This window comes from Hipposideros armiger, unplaced genomic scaffold (genome assembly GCF_001890085.2).
Source record: "Hipposideros armiger isolate ML-2016 unplaced genomic scaffold, ASM189008v1 scaffold_729, whole genome shotgun sequence".
NCBI lineage: Eukaryota > Metazoa > Chordata > Mammalia > Chiroptera > Hipposideridae > Hipposideros > Hipposideros armiger.
The window spans coordinates 194,744-213,458 of record NW_017732079.1 but is presented as its reverse complement, the minus strand read 5'-3'; the positions used below and the strand labels follow the sequence as shown (position 1 = coordinate 213,458).

General features: G+C 48.8%; 3 protein-coding genes across 30 annotated transcripts in view; 1 reads left to right on the top strand and 2 right to left on the bottom strand.

Annotated features, from left to right (window-relative positions):
* Positions 1–6,151: 6,151 nt before the first annotated feature.
* On the bottom strand, positions 6,152–9,517 carry CFAP141 (cilia and flagella associated protein 141). Of its 2 annotated transcripts, none has more exons than XM_019627358.1 (4): positions 9,130–9,517; positions 8,779–8,831; positions 7,157–7,286; positions 6,152–6,565 (listed from the first exon to the last, which is right to left on the bottom strand). In XM_019627358.1, the coding sequence occupies exons 1-4, from the start codon at positions 9,160–9,162 to the stop codon at positions 6,464–6,466; spliced, it is 318 nt and encodes a 105-aa protein (XP_019482903.1). In that variant the 5' UTR covers positions 9,163–9,517; the 3' UTR covers positions 6,152–6,463. The 2 variants fall into 2 exon arrangements, with proteins under 2 accessions (XP_019482903.1, XP_019482904.1); XM_019627359.1 differs by lacking the exon at positions 6,152–6,565 and adding an exon at positions 6,577–6,813.
* Positions 9,518–9,566: 49 nt separating this feature from the next.
* Positions 9,567–17,602, bottom strand: LTAP1 (lipid transport auxiliary protein 1). Of its 3 annotated transcripts, none has more exons than XM_019627355.1 (7): positions 17,155–17,602; positions 16,671–16,772; positions 13,280–13,397; positions 13,018–13,071; positions 12,233–12,399; positions 12,094–12,152; positions 9,567–10,515 (listed from the first exon to the last, which is right to left on the bottom strand). In XM_019627355.1, the coding sequence occupies exons 1-7, from the start codon at positions 17,218–17,220 to the stop codon at positions 10,320–10,322; spliced, it is 762 nt and encodes a 253-aa protein (XP_019482900.1). In that variant the 5' UTR covers positions 17,221–17,602; the 3' UTR covers positions 9,567–10,319. The 3 variants fall into 3 exon arrangements, with proteins under 3 accessions (XP_019482900.1, XP_019482901.1, XP_019482902.1); XM_019627357.1 differs by having other exon boundaries at positions 10,496–10,515; positions 12,140–12,152; XM_019627356.1 differs by lacking the exon at positions 16,671–16,772 and having other exon boundaries at positions 17,155–17,495.
* Positions 16,991–18,715, top strand: part of UBAP2L (ubiquitin associated protein 2 like) — a 40,841-nt gene continuing 39,116 nt past the window's right edge. For 17 of the 25 annotated variants that reach the window (XM_019627331.1, XM_019627336.1, XM_019627341.1 and 14 more), the window contains exon 1: positions 17,751–17,851. The gene's annotated coding sequence lies outside the window, so the exon portion shown is untranslated. Of the gene's footprint in view, positions 17,062–17,658; positions 17,852–17,912; positions 17,936–18,043; positions 18,198–18,715 lie in introns of those variants that run through there. The other 8 variants (XM_019627340.1, XM_019627342.1, XM_019627338.1 and 5 more) reach the window with 6 other exon arrangements.

Here is an 18,715-nt window from a genome sequence, read left to right as displayed (position 1 = left end):
GCTCTCTACTCTTGTCCTCTTCGCCCTCTGCTCCCTTCATAGTCTCCATCCTGACCCCTCACCCCAACCCCCAACTCCTCATCCTAATCACCTTTACCAGCTCTGCTCCCCAGTTTAGCTCCAGGCCATGCGCATTCTTCTACTTACAGCCTTGTAACCAACAGGTGGCAATTGATCCCAGGACACCGGCACCATACAATCTGAGAGTAGGCTGGGGAGAGGGGGGCACTGTTCAAGGTGACCAGAGCTATCAGGGGAGAATATAAATGGCTCTGATTGGCCATTCTGTCAGGGATAGACGGGTAGTGTTAATACGAAGCCCCAGCAGTGGGGAAATTGGGACACCCGGCAGGGCAGAGGGCGAAACTAGAGCTCATTCTCTCTCCTTTTTTTTTTTTTTTTATGAGTTTATTGGAGGCAAAACTGATGACAAGTGCTGAGAAGCAAGATCTCAAATGCTCCCTGGAGCTCACTCTTGAAGGAAAGCAGAGACACCAAAGCCCCCTACTGTGGGACTAGGGAACGAGAGGTCCCAGGGTCAGGGAGCAGTGGATAATAAGGTGGAGAGGGGGACATCGACTGAGGAGAAAACTACAAGGTCAGAGGAGATCAGAGATACATCCCTTTCCGTACAAGGGAAATATACAGGAAGGTTTGCTACTCAAATGCCAGCTCTCTCCTATTCTCACATAGCCCTCCAGCTTAAGACTGAAATCCGTGGAGGTTGTTCTCCAAAGGGGTGCTGGAGAGAAAAGGTTCAGTAAAAAAAAGACAGGAGCCCCAGGACCCCAGAGGTGGCGGCAGGAAAGAGTGCGATGCCAAATTGCCCGCTGCTATAAGCATATGTTTGACATTTAGTTGGTTCCTAATTAAACAACCCAATATCAAACATATCACACAGAAGCAGGCAGGAGAGCTCCTTCTCCATGGCCAAGAAAGCACGGAGCAGAAACACCAGGCACCGAGCATGGCTAGGGGGAGAGCCGCGTCCTCGGGGAAGGGCGCCGACCCCTGCTCCTGGCCTCCCAAGACAGCGGGCTCTTACTCTACTGCCCTTCGTGCCATCCGTGCCTCAGCTCCTCTCCTACCAGCGCCTGGCTTTTGCTGGATCACGGTGGCCTGAACCAGGGAGACTATCTGGCGGGCCTCCACGTCCGGGCAGCCATCCTTCCAGAAGCTCCCACACACAGCTTCTCCCCCTGAGGTCACGGCCCCAGCGCCCAGAGGATCAGCAGTGTCAGCAGCTCCTCGTCAGCCTTGCCACCTGCTCTCCTCAGCTCCCTTCCAGCTGCCTGCCCTGAGGCTTTTCAGGGGTGGGGTGGGGGCTTGCACATCCTGCTTTACCCTTCCAACAGAACCCCTAACCTTTCCAGATCACCTCCCTGCTGAGGTGACAGCTGAGGGCCTTCCAGTGGATGCCACCCTGGGCCTGCTCCTAAGTACTGCAGATCAGTAGCCATGAGAAACGTCTAGAATGCTTGGCTGCAGCTTCCCACCATCTTGGCCCTTCTCACCTGCTCCCCATGTCCTCCAGGCATCCTCCTTAAAGTCACCCCTGGATGTCCAGAAGAGAAGAGCGACCCGTCTCCCTGGCAGGCTCCAGCCTGGGCTCCCCAAAACACTTACGGTCTCACCTGCTTGGCAAATTTAAACTAAGAGTTTAGGAGATGGAGGGTAAGGGAGGAAAGCCTGCTGCCGGGAAGCGACCTGCAGTCCTTAGGACTCTCCTTCTCTTCCAGTTCTTTTGACAGCAACAACTCCTGGGCTGGCTTCTCTAGGGGGTCTTCCCTCACGGGGATCCAGCCGCGTCCCTTCCGGGAGGTTTTTCTTCTGAAGAGAATCAGGTCTGTTGCATGTCATGCGGCAGGCAGATGCTTCCCTCGACTGGGGCAAGCAGGAGCCTTAGTTATAGCTGCTCTGAAGGTGGGGGTGCGGGGGGCTCGGGTGGAGTGTGGGGGTGGGAGGAGGATGCTCTACTGTAGCCCCCAGGCCTGTCCCATGTGTCCTTGTCCCCATGAGCCTGGACACACACGTGTACCAACTCCAGTGCCCTTGACGGAGATCGATAGCTCGTCCCAAGCCCCAGTTACTGTCTGTGCGGTGCCTGCCTTCCAGGGGAAGACTAGCAAACGGTGCACAAGCCCCAAGGCGGCACCTGCGGTTGGTGGTGTCTTGTGTCCTGGCTCCTTTGTGACTCGCCGCCCTTTGCACCCTTACCCCCAAGCCCTCATTCCATCCTTTCTCTGAGAACCTTGACCACCTTGGAGAAGCGGAGGCTGGAGGGACAGGACCAGCATAAATTGAAAGGGCTTCAGTGTTCAGGGCACTAGGGGCTCAGAGGCAGACAGGACAGCTGATGTGGGGGAGGGCCAGCTCTCTAAGGACACTGACGGGGTGGCATAACTAGGCAGAAACATCAGATGGCCTCTGAGAAACGCTTTCCAGCTCCCCTGGAAGTAACTTCTAAGCAGCCATTTCAAAATAAGACTGAGCCTGTCTGAGCCAGGGAGCCGGGTAAGACACCAGCCACCGAGGGAAAAGGGACTGGATGGGTGTGATGGGTGAAGTGCTCAACTGATGTGATGAGAGCAGACAGAGCAGGCAGAAAGGACCAGAAGGGATGGGCTCTGGAGGGGGTCAGCCTGCCAATACTGGAGGCAGCCTGGCACTGACAAGCCCTGGGGAGAGGCCAAGGTCAGGGACCAGGCAGAGGGGGTGGGGCGTCCTGCGGGTCCACATGAACACGGGAAAGAGGAATAAACGGGGTTGGTGAGGGAGTGCGGTGTGAGGTGGGGGGCAGCCAGGTAATGGAGAGGAAGTAAAACGGGGAAAAAAACTATTGGAGGGGGGGGGCTTAAAAAAAGAATTTCCCTCCTCCCTTCTAAGTTCTTCTAGCTGGGCTAATAATCAAATTGAAAGAGACAGATTAACAGGAGAAAGTGTCCGAAGTTTATGATACAAATGCACATTGGGGGCGTGCCATGAGAAGGAGACCAGAAACACACTGGCAGGTATATGCCATTGTGGGCAAAGGAGAAAGGAAGCAGGGGTTTGGCATTTCCTGTGGGAAAACAGGCCATTTACAGGGTGCTGAACAGAGTGGGATGCGTTGACACTCGTGACAGACAAATTCCTGCTAGGCAACCAGAGACAATGGGACATGGGGGTGGGGGGAATCTAGTTAGCAGGCTGCGGGAAGCCTTCCTATGGAAAGCTAAAGCGAATATGCTAAGATTCCCTTCCTGGAGTGATCTTTCCATCTGAATCTCTCTGGTGGGAAAAGGGGAGGGCCAAAAGTTCTTTCTGAGTCTTCTGTTTCATAATAATCAGCTTAAAAGCAGTACCCCAAAAGGCACATTTTGGGTGAAAACTTTGGTGCCCTTCGGCAAGAAAACATCTTCACGGGTTACTATTTATTGGGCGGTATGTGCCACCTCTCTGCCAAGGGCTTTCTGGAATCCCCACAGCAGCCCGACCAGGTAGACATTACGTCCATTTTACATGTTAGGAATTGCGACCAGAAAGTTAAAGCAACTCGCTCAAGGCCACACAGGCAGGACGTGACAGAGCCAGGAGTCCAGCCCAGGCCGGTCGTGGGAAAGCCTGTTCTGACGCCAGGCCGTACTGCGTGTGTATGAGAGGCGAGCAGCAGGGGACAGATGCAGGTAGGACGAAAGAGGTGAAGGCGAGGCGGACCTGTGGGAACCAGGGCACCGAGGGCAGGAGAACAGGCAGAAGGAACGGGAGTCTAGGTCTCAGGTTTGTGGGGTAAATCCAGGCCCCGTGCGCGTGGTTCTGTCTCCTATAAAACTCTCACCGTACCTGCCGTTACTCCCCACCAGCCTGTCAGCTCCTCGTCTTGTTCGGTGTAAGAACCCATGAGTGGTTATTGACTTAAGGTAAGAGGGCTTGGGAAGCAGGGCCTCTGAGGGGGCTGGAGGATGAATGGATGTATGGGACAGAGGGACAGGCATGGGATGGAGAATGGCATTTGAGCTGCAGAAGCAGCCAACGTGGGGACCTTGAAGGGCCGGGGTCACAGGGAAATCTCCTGAGGGGGACACGGAGGATACTTACTGTGTGCCAACCACTGGGCTCCCTCCCTGCACACGTTACCTTATTTAATCCTCTCTTTTTGTTGTTTGTTTGCTAAAAGAATTTATTCACATAGCATAATCATTTCCTTTTTATATTTTTTCTTCATTTTTATTTTTCAAGTACCGTTGACATTCAATATTATATTCATTTCAGGTGTATAGCACAGTGGCTAGACATTTATATGATTTATGAAGTGATCCCCCGACAAAGCTTAGTACCCGCCTGACACCACACGTAGTTATAACCATATCATTGACTATATTCCCTATGCTGTACTTTGCATCCCCATGACTATTTTGTAAGTGCCAATTTGTACTTCTTAATCCCTTCCCCTTTTTCACCCTCCCCCCCAACCCCCTCCCATCTGGCAACCATCAGTTCTCTGTATCTGAGTCTGTTCCTGTATTATTTGTTCTTTTATCCTGTTCTTTAGAGTCCACATTGAAGTGAACTCATATGGTACTTGTCTTTCTCTGTCTGACTTGTTTCATTTAGCATAATACCCTCTAAGTCCATCCATGTTGTTGCAAATGGTAAAATTTCATTCTTTTTTATGGCCGAGTAATATTCCACTGTATGTATGTACCACCTCTTCTTTATCCAGTAGTCTGTTGATGGACACTTAGGTTGCTTCCATATCTTGGCTATTGTAGATAAAGCTGCAGTGAACATAGGGATACATAGATCTTTTCTTCGGAAAAATACCCAGAAGTAGAATTGCTGGGTCATAAGGCAGTTCTATTTTTAATATTTTGAGGAAACTCCATACTGTTTTTCATAGTGGCTGTACCAATGTACATTCCCACCAACAGTGCATGAGTGTTTGCCTGTGCTTGTTTTTAAACCTCTTAATGATCCTATGAGATGGGTATTATTGTCCCAATTTTCAGAAGAGGAAATTGAGGCTCAGGGAAGTAACTTACACATGGTGACATGATTCGGTGAAGCCAGACTTTGAACCCACATCGGACTTCCAAGCCTGGCGCTTCTCTCTGAAGCCTGCTCCCTCTCTGTGCTCCTCATCAGTGGGGTACGTAGGGAGAGGAGGAAGCAGGAGCCCTGAGAGTTGAGATGAAAAATGTATATTGAGGGATGGAGACAGGCTCGGGGGAGGAGGGAAGAAAAAGTGTGAGTTTTGCGGTGGAGACTTAGCCACGTGGAGCTGAGAGCACGAAAAGGTCAGTGTGGAAGGATGAGTGACCACGCTGGATGCAGATGGCAGGGTGAGAGAGCACGGAAATGTGCGAGGGTGATCACATCAGACTGATGGGGTGTTTCTGCCACTGTTAGAGGTTGCAGAATGGGGGTCTCTCCGCAGAAGCAGAGAAGCAGCCGGTCGTTGCCAAAGCGGCGGGGGTGGGAAATGGGAATCTTTATTTATTTATTTATTTATTTAAATATTTATTTACTTACTTACTTATTTATATTTATTTTTTTAGCTGAGCCATCCTGCCACCTGCTGGCAGCTCAGCGGCTGCTCAGGTCGGGCCGGGACTCGAACCGCTGTTGCTCAGAGCTCAAACTTTTGAGTGAGCTCTTAACCAACTGAGCCACTCGGCCGGCCTGTGGGAATCTTTTTTTAAAATGGGGGTCTCTCTGGTTTGGGATGTCATTTGAATGTAAAGTGGAAAGGAAGGTTCTCTGCGGCCCATAGATGCATATGATTAGTCAATACTTGGCAGTATCTTTCAAATTTTGACTGTCTTTAGATTTGACGCTCTTTCTGGTCCCCTATAAATCCTACCACTCCTTACATCTGTTATATCACCTGCCTGACCCGTGAAGGCACTGGAGTTTGGAACCCCGTTTTTTTGCAGAGGTGGAAATTCAGACCACCTCACGGTCCCCCAAAACTGGCTGACTCAAAACCTAAACTCCAGGCTTCGTGACCCTCAGTGCCTCTGGAGTAACAGCCACATTCAGAAAAGAGGAGTGGATGTGAGCAACACCCAGAAAGCTATACTAAGGTTATGGCAGCTGCGAATAAGCATATCTGAAGCAAATCAAGACTTAGGACTGAAAAAATGAGGCAAGTGGTCTCAGTTTGGACCTTTAAAGCTAGCTTTATTTGTTAAACCACGATTCTCTCCCATTGTCCATCTCTGCCCACCCCTCCCCCCACTCACATCAACACTGCCTAGCTCATTCTGACCACAAGGCGCCACTCTTGTTCTCACCATTGTTTCATGGATTGTTTCCTCATAGCATCAGGGTTGACATACAAAGGTGAGAGTGGGAGCACCATCTGAAGTCCTGGGCAGGTAACTAGAGCCAGGTGTGTTTGGGGAAGGATGTTCACGGTGGTCGGGGCTCCAAAGTCGAGGTCAGGCATGGTGAGAAGGGAAGGACAGTGTTTCGGATGCTATCAGAGCCTCTCCACATAAAACGCTTTGCCCATCTGAGCTAGTTCCTGTTGGAACTGCCGATGCTCCTTCTCAAAGAGCTGGTGCAGGGCGGCTTGACGGACCTGGTGGGGAGGGCGGAATGCAGTGGGATGTGTGCCCTCTGTGTACCCCCCTCCCCCACGCTGCTCATCTTCTCCCTGGCTGCTTGCCCATCACTGCTGTTCTCTTGGCTCTGGGCTTAGCTGTGACATAAAGCTAGGCAGTAGCATACAGACTGAACACTGGCGGAGAAGCCTACCCAATTTTTTCTTCAGGGTGAAGTCCTATGTTCAGCAAATATTTGCAGAGAGCATCCCATGAACCAGGAACTCTGCAAAGATGGTGACGTGACAGCAACTGAGGACCCCAGGGAGACAGAGGTTTTGAGAGGCAGGGGCAGGGCACTAAAGCAGTTTTGAGCCTCACCAAGATGAAAGGAGCAAGGACTAGACTGCACTTTGGGATTCTGGAATGTTCCATCTGCAGCTGGATGCAAAGAATCACTTAAAAAGAGCTCTGGCATTTGGAGTTACTGTCCGGTGTAATAGTGAAAACCGCGGAGGCAAATAATATGGGTGAGGAGTGGCACAGACTAATAGCCCGGGAGGGGCTCCCCGTGAGCAAAGGTCCAGGGCAGCAGTGGGCGACACTCCAGGTTGCCCTCCAGGACTCACCATCAGGAGTTGCTTGTTGGCCAGGGCCAACTCCTGTACCACGGTGTCCTGCATCCTGAGGGTGGCGTATGGGTTTCTCCTCTGGCTCAGTGTCATCTGCCACAGACAGTGAGTGTGTGAACTTCGCCACCTGCCCCAGGTATAGAGGGAGTGGTTGAATGGGTTACTTAGGAGTGGAGATGAAAACCCCATCAGCGAGGCTGCTTCTTCCCCAGGACCTCTGGGACAGTATCAGCAGACTGCAAGCTCCTGTAAAGGGTGACTAGAAGTGATTTAGGACCTTGTATATATTAAGTACATTATCTCATTTAATCATGCTAACCATGTGTCATATTAACTTCTGCATCACACGGACAAGGAGACTAAAAGTTCAGGTGAGTCACCCAAGGTTGCCTAATGGCAGAACTGGGTATCAAATCCAATCTAAGGATTAACTCATCCCACCATGCCAGCGATTCTCAACCCTGGCTAGACATATTCTGGAATGATTTGTTAAGGTTTTTAGTATGTAAAAGGAACATACATATGTACACATACATATAACATGTATCCTCCACTCAGAAAAACCCTACTGAGATTTTTTTTGTCAGATGCCTAGAGAGTTAAATACATACAGAAATTGAGTACGTGACAAGGGAAAGAGCTTCCTTCTTCTGCCCCAGTCCTTCTCAACAGTTACCAGTTTCTTACGTATCTTTCAGAACAATTTTCTATCACATGCCAGCAAGTATATCTTTTTATTTTTTTAACATGAAACCATGCATTTATATAAGCAGTATTACTTCACAGTTCGGACTTCTATCAGCACAGAGAGATTTGCTTCCTTCTGTTCAAAGGCTGCCTGGCATTTTTGTATCGTCCTTTAAATCAGCTGGGTGGTCTCTAGCTTTTTCACTTTCATAAACAATGCTGTCAGGACCACTCTTGCGTATGTACATCCTCGTGCTTTTGAAGGTATATGTATGTTAAGGTACATTCCTAGGAGTTGCCAGCTCAAAGGATACGTAAAATTTACATTGGTAGATTTCGTCACACTGCCTTTGTAAAAAAGGCGGCCTCAGTCTTGACTCCCACCGAAATTATACGCATTCTTGTTACCTCGGTCTTGGCTAGCCCTGAGTAAAACTTTGAAACCTTGAAAAACAGGCTTATCTTATCCAACCCCAGGCCATTTTAGTCGGAATCTTCTGGGTAAAGACCTAAGTATGTGTTTTTTAAAAAGCTCCCCAGGTGAAGGAAGACAGCCTAGTCTTGGGAGTTTTCTCAACTCATTCAACAAATACCAAGTGCTTACTGCATTCCTACCACGTGATCAGTACAATGCCAGGGAACAAACACGTGTATCCTCCTCAAAAAATAAAAATGAAAACAACAAAAGTTTGCTCCAGTTTTCCTTCAGAGAACGGGTCAGCAAGAGGCAATAAAAACCACGGTGTCTGTAGCCTAACCTGGTGACACTAGGAGGCTAACCTGGGCTTGTGAGAACGAGGGCTGCTTCTGGCCCCTCCATAGCTGTTTCTGTCCCGAAGAGCCCTTAACGAGATGGAGCAGAGCTCAGGGAGGGGAGGAGGGTGAAAAGGTCAAGCTGAAGGGTTAAGGGGAGAAATAGAAGCAGAGATTACCTGTGAGTCATCAAGTTCTTAAGTCCCCGGTCCCTCTGAACCCTCTGAAAACTCTGCAAGAAAAGGCAGTTCTGCTGATCTGCCTTATGCCCAGTACTTCACCCCAGTACCCTATGCTGGTGGGGGACACACATAACCTTTCTTGTTGGAATTTCCTAGTGGCCAATTTCCTAGGGGAGGTGGGAAGAAAGCTCTACTTTCGGAATAGGTCAGAGTAAAGGCAGGGGTTGGTATGGCACCAATGCCTACTGTGTGCCACTCCCATTCCCTCTCAGTCAACTCCTGGTGGACTGATCTGGAAACTTCAAGGGAGCCCCCTCCCACCCAGCCCCTCCTTCCAACTCTGCATACCTCTTCTTCCTTAGCTATCTTTTCCATAGACATGTCTGCAGACTTGCTTGATTCGGTCTTGGGAAGCTAAGCAGGCTCTATTCTGTTTGGTTGTCACCCAGGTTTCAGTAGTCATAGCAACATTTCCTCCTCCAACAATGACCCTAGGCCTAGCAGTTGATTGGTCAGCTGGCCTGTTGCCCCGGAGACCTGAAGGGAATCCCCTCTCCAGCCTATTAGTGACTCAGGCAATTCTGTGAGCAAGGACCCCAGTCCCCATTTCAGGATTTCTTCTGTTGGGGTCCCAAGGAGTATATGTGTGGTCCCAGGCTCAGGGGACCAGTCCTGCCAGGTCGTTGGAGGCAGATCCTCACGCCCTACCTGGTTAGGCAGGTGTGGAGAACAGAACCGTATGTCTGTTTTACTACAGGGCAACTGTAAAGGAATGAATCACATGCTTTACTTTTTAATTGTTCCTTTTATTAAATAATTTATAGTCAGACCACTGCATTGGTCTGACCGTTCTTGCACATTGTCCCACAGCATCCCCAATAAAGGAGCGGGGAAGGAATTTGTCAGGGGTCAAAACATTCCCTTTTCAATTTCTGCACAACAGTATGGACTGCAAGCGGAAGAGACGAGCCCTGCGAGTCATGGAAGTTGTGTTCACGTTTTAACACATCCTGGTTTAAGTGGAGCACCAGGGTCAAGTGTTCCATGTTCCACTCCAGGCCTCACCTGACTTCCCCACCAGCTCCCGTCTGCCTTTCCCACCAATCAGCTCTTAGGATGTGTCAACCCCACATGGTTCCCATTCAGCCATGTACGAAGGGGGAATATGGGAGACACCAAGCTCCGTCACCCCAACTCTCACCCTTGGGATTATCTATAGTTTGGAAAAGGGCAGATGATCAAAATGATCAAAACCAAATGAGGATTTTTACAGGAGCTTTGACAGCAACATTAAGAGAAACATCTGAATTCAATTCCAGAAAGAAGTACTACCAAGGGCAAATCAAGTCTTATCTGATGTTTGGAAACTGGCCCTAAGAAAGGCTGGAGAATGAGCCCCTAGGCATGAGCGCTAAGAGCTCTGGACGACGGAAGTGCGGCTGACCCAGGCGGGGCCTGCTGAGCCAGGTGACCCGAGGGCTGCTGGGCAGGCGGCCGCTGTCTGTCTGGCTCCATCAAGTGCCAAGTCCTCAGCTCCATCACAGAGTGCTCTCCAGGGTGTTGTAGTTGTCCTTGAAGCTCTTCAACTCGAGGAAGTGCTTGGCACGTTTACTCTTCTGACTGGAGGGGAGGTATGTCACCTGGATGGTTGTCGGGGAGACATCAGGAGACTGGGTCAGGTCTTTGGCTGCCGACTGGTGCTGTCGCTGAGCGCTCCCACTGCGTGCTTTCACCCTGAAGGAGAGCGCGGGCAGGTTATGGACAGAGTGAGGACTGATGCGAGAATACAGTTCCAGGCTCATCCAGTCCACACATGCAGCCGTAGCCACCAACGGTCTCTGTCCTATCTCATACATCAGTTACTAAAATCCCATCGGGGAGCTTAGAAACAGTAGAGAGACCAATTTTCCCAGAGTCCCTGCCTCTGCGCAACTTTTCTTCATCTCCCTATGCGTAAAAGATTCACCTATTGTGTGTACATCACTAACGTAATCTCAAGAGTCCCTTGAAAGCTGAAGACCAAAAAATAAAAAGAACTATTGAGTACTTACCACATTAGGACATTGAACTTGGTGCTTTACCAACATCTAATTTCCTAACATCCCAGTATCCCTATATGGTGGTATCACCCCCATTTTGCAGCTTAGGAAACTGAGGGTCCATTAAGTAACTTGCCTGAGGTCACAAAGCTAGCAAATGACAGAGCCGGGATTCAAACCTAGGTTTGTCAGATTTCAGAGCCTATACTGTTTTGACTACCCACTGAACCTTTCTAGAAACTAGAAATCAAAGAGACTAAATTTTTTTTTAAATTATGGTAAACATAAAATTTATCATCTTAACCATTTTTAAATGTTTATAGTTCAGTAGTGTGAAGTACATTCACATTGTTGTGCAGCTGGTCTCCAGAATTCTTTTCACCTTGCAAAAAACAAACTCTCTACCTAGTAAACAGCTCCCCACTCTCCCTTCCCTCCAGCCCCTGGCAGCCACCACTCTACTGTCTGTATGAATGTGACTACTCCAGGCACGTCATGTAGTAGAATCTCACAGTATTTGTCTTTCAAAAAACAATCTGAATGGGCCTTCCAACTGAATTCTAGACCCAATGCCTCTTTCCAACCTCTCCCCGTGTTTTCATTACTGTTCTAAGTAGTTTTTACTGGGACCTTTGGTCTTCAGGAACAAGGCAGTTGATTTTTAGGGATAGAGAGAAGACAGGACAGATGTACCCCTCATCTTTTGAGAAAGATCCATATTCAACACAGCAGACAACAGATGTATTCTTTCTTTTCATGGCTGTTTAACTTTTTATTCTAGACTGGCTTTCCCTCTTTACCGTCTCATTTTAATGTCTGCATGAGCACCATAATGAAACTATGTTAGTACATATTTAAAACGTTCCCAGACAAAAGTCATGATTCTTCTCCTGTAATAAGACACTCGACAGCTGACTCTGTAGTGATGACCCATTTCAGACACGGTTGGTTACCAATGCTTTAAGTGGTAATAAAAAAATGGGTGGCACTTAATTCTTACTTTAATCAGAGCAAGACACAAAAGGACACTAGGACCCTGGCACCTTACTGAGCTGGCCCAAAAGACCCAAGCAGCACAAAGCATGAGCAGCCTCCCTTCTTAGCTTGTAGACAGCGCCTGCTTTCCACTGGGAGCGAGAGGCAGCTCGGCCCGTCGAGGACCTGACGATGAGAACTCTGGATCCTGTTACCATACTGCTTTATGAAGGTCACCCACTGTGGGACGGCCCAGCACGCTCCACCCAGTCCCGTGACACGTTCTCCTCTAACTCACACGGTGGCCAGCTCACTCAGGGCTTCCTGATAGTGCAGGTACTCACTCGGGCCGAAGACCTGAGGAAAGAGGCAGGAAGAGTGAGGCTCTCTCAGGATCCCGTTAGTCCCCTGGAAGACAAAGTGGCCACCCCACTCACCCCTGTCCCATAGCGGGCTGTCTCATAGCCATCCAGCAGGGTGTCAATGAGCGCCTTGCGCACACCCTTGAAAGGTGTACTGGTGTTTCGAAGATCTAGCAGGTAGGAGCGGAAACTCTTGCCCATTAAGGAACGAGGCTGCCGGCCTTCAGCATGAAATGGGATCTCTGAGGAGATAACAGCACAATGATACCTCTTCTCCCATTCGTTAGTCTTTCTAGTTAATTTCCCAAACTTAGAAATGGGTCCAATGAGTTGAGTTGGGGGGAAGTTCTAAAGAATTAAGAAGACCAGAGGTAGAGAGCTGTGTCTCAGTTGTCATTTGGTGATGACAACACAACTGTAAACTATACCAATGACACATGATAGTGTCATTGTCCCATTTACCCTCCCATTTACCCATCCTGGCTTTAAGATCCTGTTCTGGTAGAGACAGAACATATACGACAATGGTCCTAGAATTTAAAAAAAAAAAAAAAAATCCAAGAACCATCTACCTTGGGTTAGTGAAAAAAACAGACCACCTGTCTTTTGTGGGAAAACAAGCAAATTATAACTGTCCAGTTCACAAAAATAAAGGTCTACAGAACAAAACCAGAGAGGAGATGTAACTGTCCACATCATGTTCTTAGGCAAAATAGTTACCCAGTACTCTCAAAACTCTAGGCAATTCCCACCAGCCAGGGATGTGCAGAAGGGACCAATTCTGACACACGTGAAGTGGGCTCTCCCTCTTCCCTGGGTGAGCTTTCGGGATCCCGAATGGCCTGTCAAGCAGTGCTCACCAGAGGCGCGGATGGCATCCAAAGCTTTCATCCTGTACAGATAGTTGTAGCAGTCTGTTGAGAAAGAGAGTGGTCTCTGGCATAACCCTCCAAAGAGTCTCCAAACTCCAACCAGCTAATAAACTGCCTCCCACATGCCATGTACCCAGTAAGAGGACCCACAGCTGCAGCTATGCCAGCGGCTGTGTTACAGCTCTGAGAGCAAAGGAACTCTGAGAGTCTGGGTTCCTCACTGCAGTGTCTCCGAGAGCATGCCACATACTCTGATTTCCCTGGGCTTCCAGCTGTAGCAGTCTTGCATCGCCATCCGCAAGGAGCTGAGGTTCATACTTGATATCCTGGACCCTGGAGAGTCGAATGTCAATCTCTTCTTTTAAGTCCTGTCCAAGTAGAGAAGAGAACACACAATTATTTCCCCTGCGCTCTGCTTCCCATCACTTTGGAAAGGAGCAGAGCTAATGAGCAACTAAGAGAAGAAAAGCAGAGAACATGTTCATTTGGCTGATGAAAATGCAAGATAAGACTCAAGAATTTAAGAAAGAATGGGATTGGGTTTTCTAAGAACCTCTGCAAACTGTGTCTCTAAGCCAGATCCTTTAAACAGCCAGAATTCCTTCAAGTTCTACAGCATCAATGTTACTTCTTTCAACTGGATTTAGAGGACTCTTGGTTAGGTGTTACAAAGAACTTCCTGAGCTGGGAAAAAACCGACAGGAATGAGAAGTCATAATCTACTCTAAAAATCTAGAGGCCAGCCTGCACAGGGCTTACAATAGTTTGGGGACTTATCCTACCTGGGGGAGCATAAAATTTTTTAAGTAGGTAATTCACATCCATGGTATAAAATTCCAAAAGGTACTGAAGGTGTCACCCCTCACTTATCCAGAAGCAACCACTGTTAAGTTTCATATTCATCTCTTACTTGAGAGGATTGGTTGCCAGAACCCCAACAAGATTGTTTTTTCTTGTAACTTATTAGAAACTTCCATTGTGAAATATGTCATACACAGAATACATACAACACATGTGTACGTTTTGAAGTTATAAAAATCATTAAGATGAACACCTGTATCCACTATCTAGTTAATGAACGGACACACTACCGATGGCTTTGAAGCCTTCTGTGCCCATCTCTGAAGGAATGCAATCCCCCAGTCTTAATTTGTCAACAGTCTTAATTTTCTTCACTGTTTTATTATGTCACCCTAAGCAAAATGCTTAACTTTGCCTGGTTTTGAACTTTACACAAATGAAAAAATACTTTAATTCCTCTGCAACGTCTTTCAAATTTTAAATAGATTTCACTGAGGGTCAATTTACCTGCAATAAAATGCATCCATTTTAAGTGTGTAAATTGATGAGTTTTGACAAATGAATATACCCACTCAACCACCATTCCAATCAAGATACAAAACATTTCTATCGCCCCCAAATGTTCTTCGTACCCCTTTGCAGTCAACCTCCCCTTTGCCCTGGGCAACACTGATATGCTTTCTGTCAATATAGTTTTGCCTGTCTTAGAATTTCATATAAATGGAATGGAATCATATGGTACATATGCTTTTGTGAATGGCTTTTTTTCACTCAGCATGTTTTTGAGAGTCATTCATGTTTGCATCTTGAATTTTTCATTCACAAATATTTTAGAGGTTCATTTGTGTTTATTTATTCATCTTGTTTATTTTCATTTTTTATAGTATTCCAGAATACAAATACCAGGGGTGCCAAAAAAATACATACCAGTGGACACTTTGGTCAACATTGTTCAAGCAGTTCACCATAATCAGAAGTGTCTGGACGCTGATGGTAACTACTTTGAGCACCTCTTGTAATTGCAGAAGTCAAACATGACTTGTATTCATCTTTTGTTATCGGTATACATTGAGTATTACAATTTTAATAGTTTTTCTTGCTTAAATTGTGTATACATTTTTTTGGCACCCTTCTGTAGATCATCATATAACCCTTTTCAAATGGACATTTGGATTTTCTTTTTAAAATATTACAAACAATGCTACAAATATTCTTGTACACATCTTCTGGTACACGAGCAAAATTAATTTCTCTATGGTAGGAGTGGAATTGCTGGGCTGTGGAATAGGTACATGAGCAATCTTACTAGATAATGCCTGATTATTTTCCAGTGTTTTAACTAATCCATACTTCTACCAACAATGGATAAAAATTTAGGTGAGAGAGAATTAAAAGCAAAGGAACCTTGATCTCATTTAGTCCAGGGAGCTCCTAAATAGTCAGTTTTGATTGGCTTATGATGTACAAGAACTATGTCCCCCTTATGGGAGGCAGCAGGCGTTTGGAGAACTGTGGGAATGTGGAAGGAGCACTGTGGATGGTTCAGGCCATGACATCTTCCTTGAGGTTTTCCACGAAATATATTAGCAAAGAACAAGGAGAGGAGGGTTAACAGCACTGGTTAATGAAAGAATACTGGTTTAGGAGTTGAGATAATTGTGTACTAGCTCTAGCTCTCCCACTAAGCTGCTTTTCACTCAAAATGAATTGAGTACCTACTATGTGTAGGCCCTGGCTTTACAGTGAACAAAACTGGCATGGTGCCTGCTTTCTTGAAGCTTACAGTTTAGTAGGAGAGAGAGGCATTAAACAAATAGAAAATTACACAAATTTGTGGTAAAACGCTATCTAGAAAAAATTGAAGGGACTGAGAAAACAACAGAGGACCTACTTTAAATAGGTAAGAAGCACTCCTCTTTGGAGGAAATAATATTTAAGCTAAGATCTAAAGAACAAATGAGCTAGTCAAGTGAAGATCATTCTAGACCACAGTAACACATGTAAACGCAAAAAATTCAACCAGTGTCGCTGGATCCTGGAGATCAAGGGAGAGCCATACAAGAGGAGGATGGTAAGGCAACAGGTGCCTTTTCCCCAGGAGTGGAAGACAGATACAGCAAGATGGAGGTGGTGGTGGGTCATTAAGAGTTCTGATTTAGACATGTTAGGTTTGACATGACTATCGCCTATCAGACATCTAAGTGTTCGGTAGGCATTTGGATCTATAATTATGGAACTCAAGAAAGAGACTTGGGATAGAGATACCGTTTCATCAGTAGGTAAATAACTAGAGCAAGGAAAGGATGGCCATTACCTAAGGCGAGAGTACAGAGACCACTTGGTTATACACTTTCTGTAAGTCTCTGGGTAAACTTCCTTGTCTTAGGTTTCGGTTTCGGTTTCTAACATGGATGTAGGAACTCAATGGTTTATGGAGCCCTTATCAATCTAAAGTTCTGCAAAGGCAACTCTTCTCATTGAGCTGGGGCTAATTCTAACCACCCTAATGCCATCCTAAAACAAAACAAAACAATCAGAAAACACTGGGTAGTTTAAGTTGAACTGGGAAACATCTTACCACAAAAGTTGGAAATCTTAACCCAAGCCTTTCATTCTGCGGATGCAAAAACGTTAGTTCCTGGGTAAGCTACAGCAGTGAGCAGGTAAGCCTGGGCCCAAGCTGATCGTTATTGATCAATCAATCTACTAAGGTAAGCACGTGGACGAGGAAAGGGGGGAGGGGGGAATCAAAGTCACTTCTAAATGCAAAGAAAATCTCATTCTGGGCCCTAACAGATCTATCTGGAGAATCAGGCCTATCTCATGCCTTGAGGACCTACCTTGGGGGCATTGTGTCCCACGGGGACATGAGGTCCCCTTCGGGATTTCATTGCAAACCGCATGATTTGCCTCTTCACAAAAATAAATAGCAGTACAAACACCTGTCCAAAAGATATGAGAGAAGAACCTTTAATAAAAAGACAGTGACAAAAACAATACATGCCTTCCTTTCAAATTCCCAGATTCGGGCTCTCTGGGATGCTTCAGGGGTATAACGTGGGGCAAAGCAAGGCTGTCGGAGATGGGGTGAATAAAAGGGAGCGCGGAGGCGTGGGGGTCTGCGTCTTAGGATTTAGAGGGAGGGTTCTCGGCTAGGGGCGGGGCAGTCCGAGTCGGTGACATGCTCCCAGGTACTCCTGGGACGGGAGTCAAAGCCCAGAAAAAGCGCAGGTGAGTGGGTGGAGAATGAGGGCAGGGAACAGCTCACGAGGAGGGTCTCTACTGGGTTAGACGCGACAGCAGGAATGGGGTGGGGGATCTCACCAGGCTCCCGTAGGCCATCACCAGCACGACATTCACCCCGGAGAGCCAGTTACTGCTGGACGCCATGGCCTCCCCACCCCGCGCAGAGCTGCTCCGGTTTACCCTGCTGCCCTCCTCGTCAGCCCGGGTTCCGCCTAGGCAACGGCGCCTGGGTTCTCTGAAGCTCCCCGGCCATTTCCTTACGGGGAAAGACCAAGGCTGACCCGGCCAGAAAACATGGCGGATGTGGGGGGGCTAGGAAAGAAGAACGACGCCTTCCCGCTTCCCCTCAGCACGTGACTCAGGCAGGCTATGGCACCCGCAAACGGCCAGCGCGGAGACGCGGAACTACGCCAGTAAGAGGAAGCGGAGGCCATCCGTACGTCACGTGGCGGGGGCGTGGCCCCCGTGGAGGAGGCGGGGCTGACGCGCGGAGCCGGAATGAGGTGTCTCGTGGCGGGGCGGCACGCGCACGCTTGCGTGCGCGTCCCTTTTCGCGTCACGTGCTGAGGGACGCAGGAAGGCAAGTGGGAGGGGGAAGGCGCGAGAGCGAGCGCGAGAGGAAAAAGAAGGGAGGGGGGCGGGGAGGAGGGAACCTTATATCACGTGACAGGGGCGGCGCGGCCCGGGGTGTCAGTGTGGAGGAGACTGAGGTAAAGTTGGGAGCGCAGCGGCGTTGGCGACGGCGGCGGCGGCAGCGGCAGCGCGGCGGGGCCGGGTATTGTCCGCGGCCCCTTTAAATCCGCGATACCCCTTTTACCCTCCCTCCTTTCTCCTATCCTCACCGTATCCCCCACCCTCGGTAGGCCCCCCCCACACCGTGTTTCCTCACTGTACACCCCCCCCAATCGTGCGAGCCCTGGCGCCCCCCGAGTCGGCCGCCGGAGGTTTTGTTTATGGTTGGGTTCGCGGCCTAGTGGGCCTCACCAGAGCCGGGGCCTCGATTTGGGAGCGTGGCCGGGGCGGGGCTTGGGGCAGCCGGAGGGGGGGGCCATGCGGCTAGAGCCTGAGGTGGCGGAGAGCGAGAAAGAGCGCGAGTGAGCGCGGCCTGGGCCCCGCCTGAGGTAGGGGCCCTCTCTCTGCCCCGGTCGGTGTCTGTGGAGAGGACGAGGGCTTCTCCTCGCTTTCCAGCACTCTGCGGGCCTCCTCTGATCCGGATCCGGCCCGGTTTGGGGGTGGCGGGGGGTGGGGGCAGGGAGGGCGATGGGGTGGAGCTGCCCCACACTCCCCCATGTGGCCCTCAGTTTGGAGTGCGGAGGATTAAATTGTTCCGGGTGGGAGGTGAGGAGGCGATTGGCCCGGTGAGCTCCCGATGTGGCGCTGAGCGGGATGAGCCTCCCATCCTCCACGCGTGGGCTCGCGTCCCCTCTCCGTTCCCAGCCTCTTTGTCAGCTCCTCTTATTACCCTTCCTTCTTTCTCACCGCCTCAGCTCTTGGGATCTAGATCTTGCCGCTCTCTTTACCTTCTCCTTGTCCATACTGTAGTTTGGGGGACCCCCACACAATTATGCTATTTTGGGAAGCTGGACACGGAGGCCCCCATCGGGTGCATTACGCCTTCGGGGACGTCACTAGAGCACTG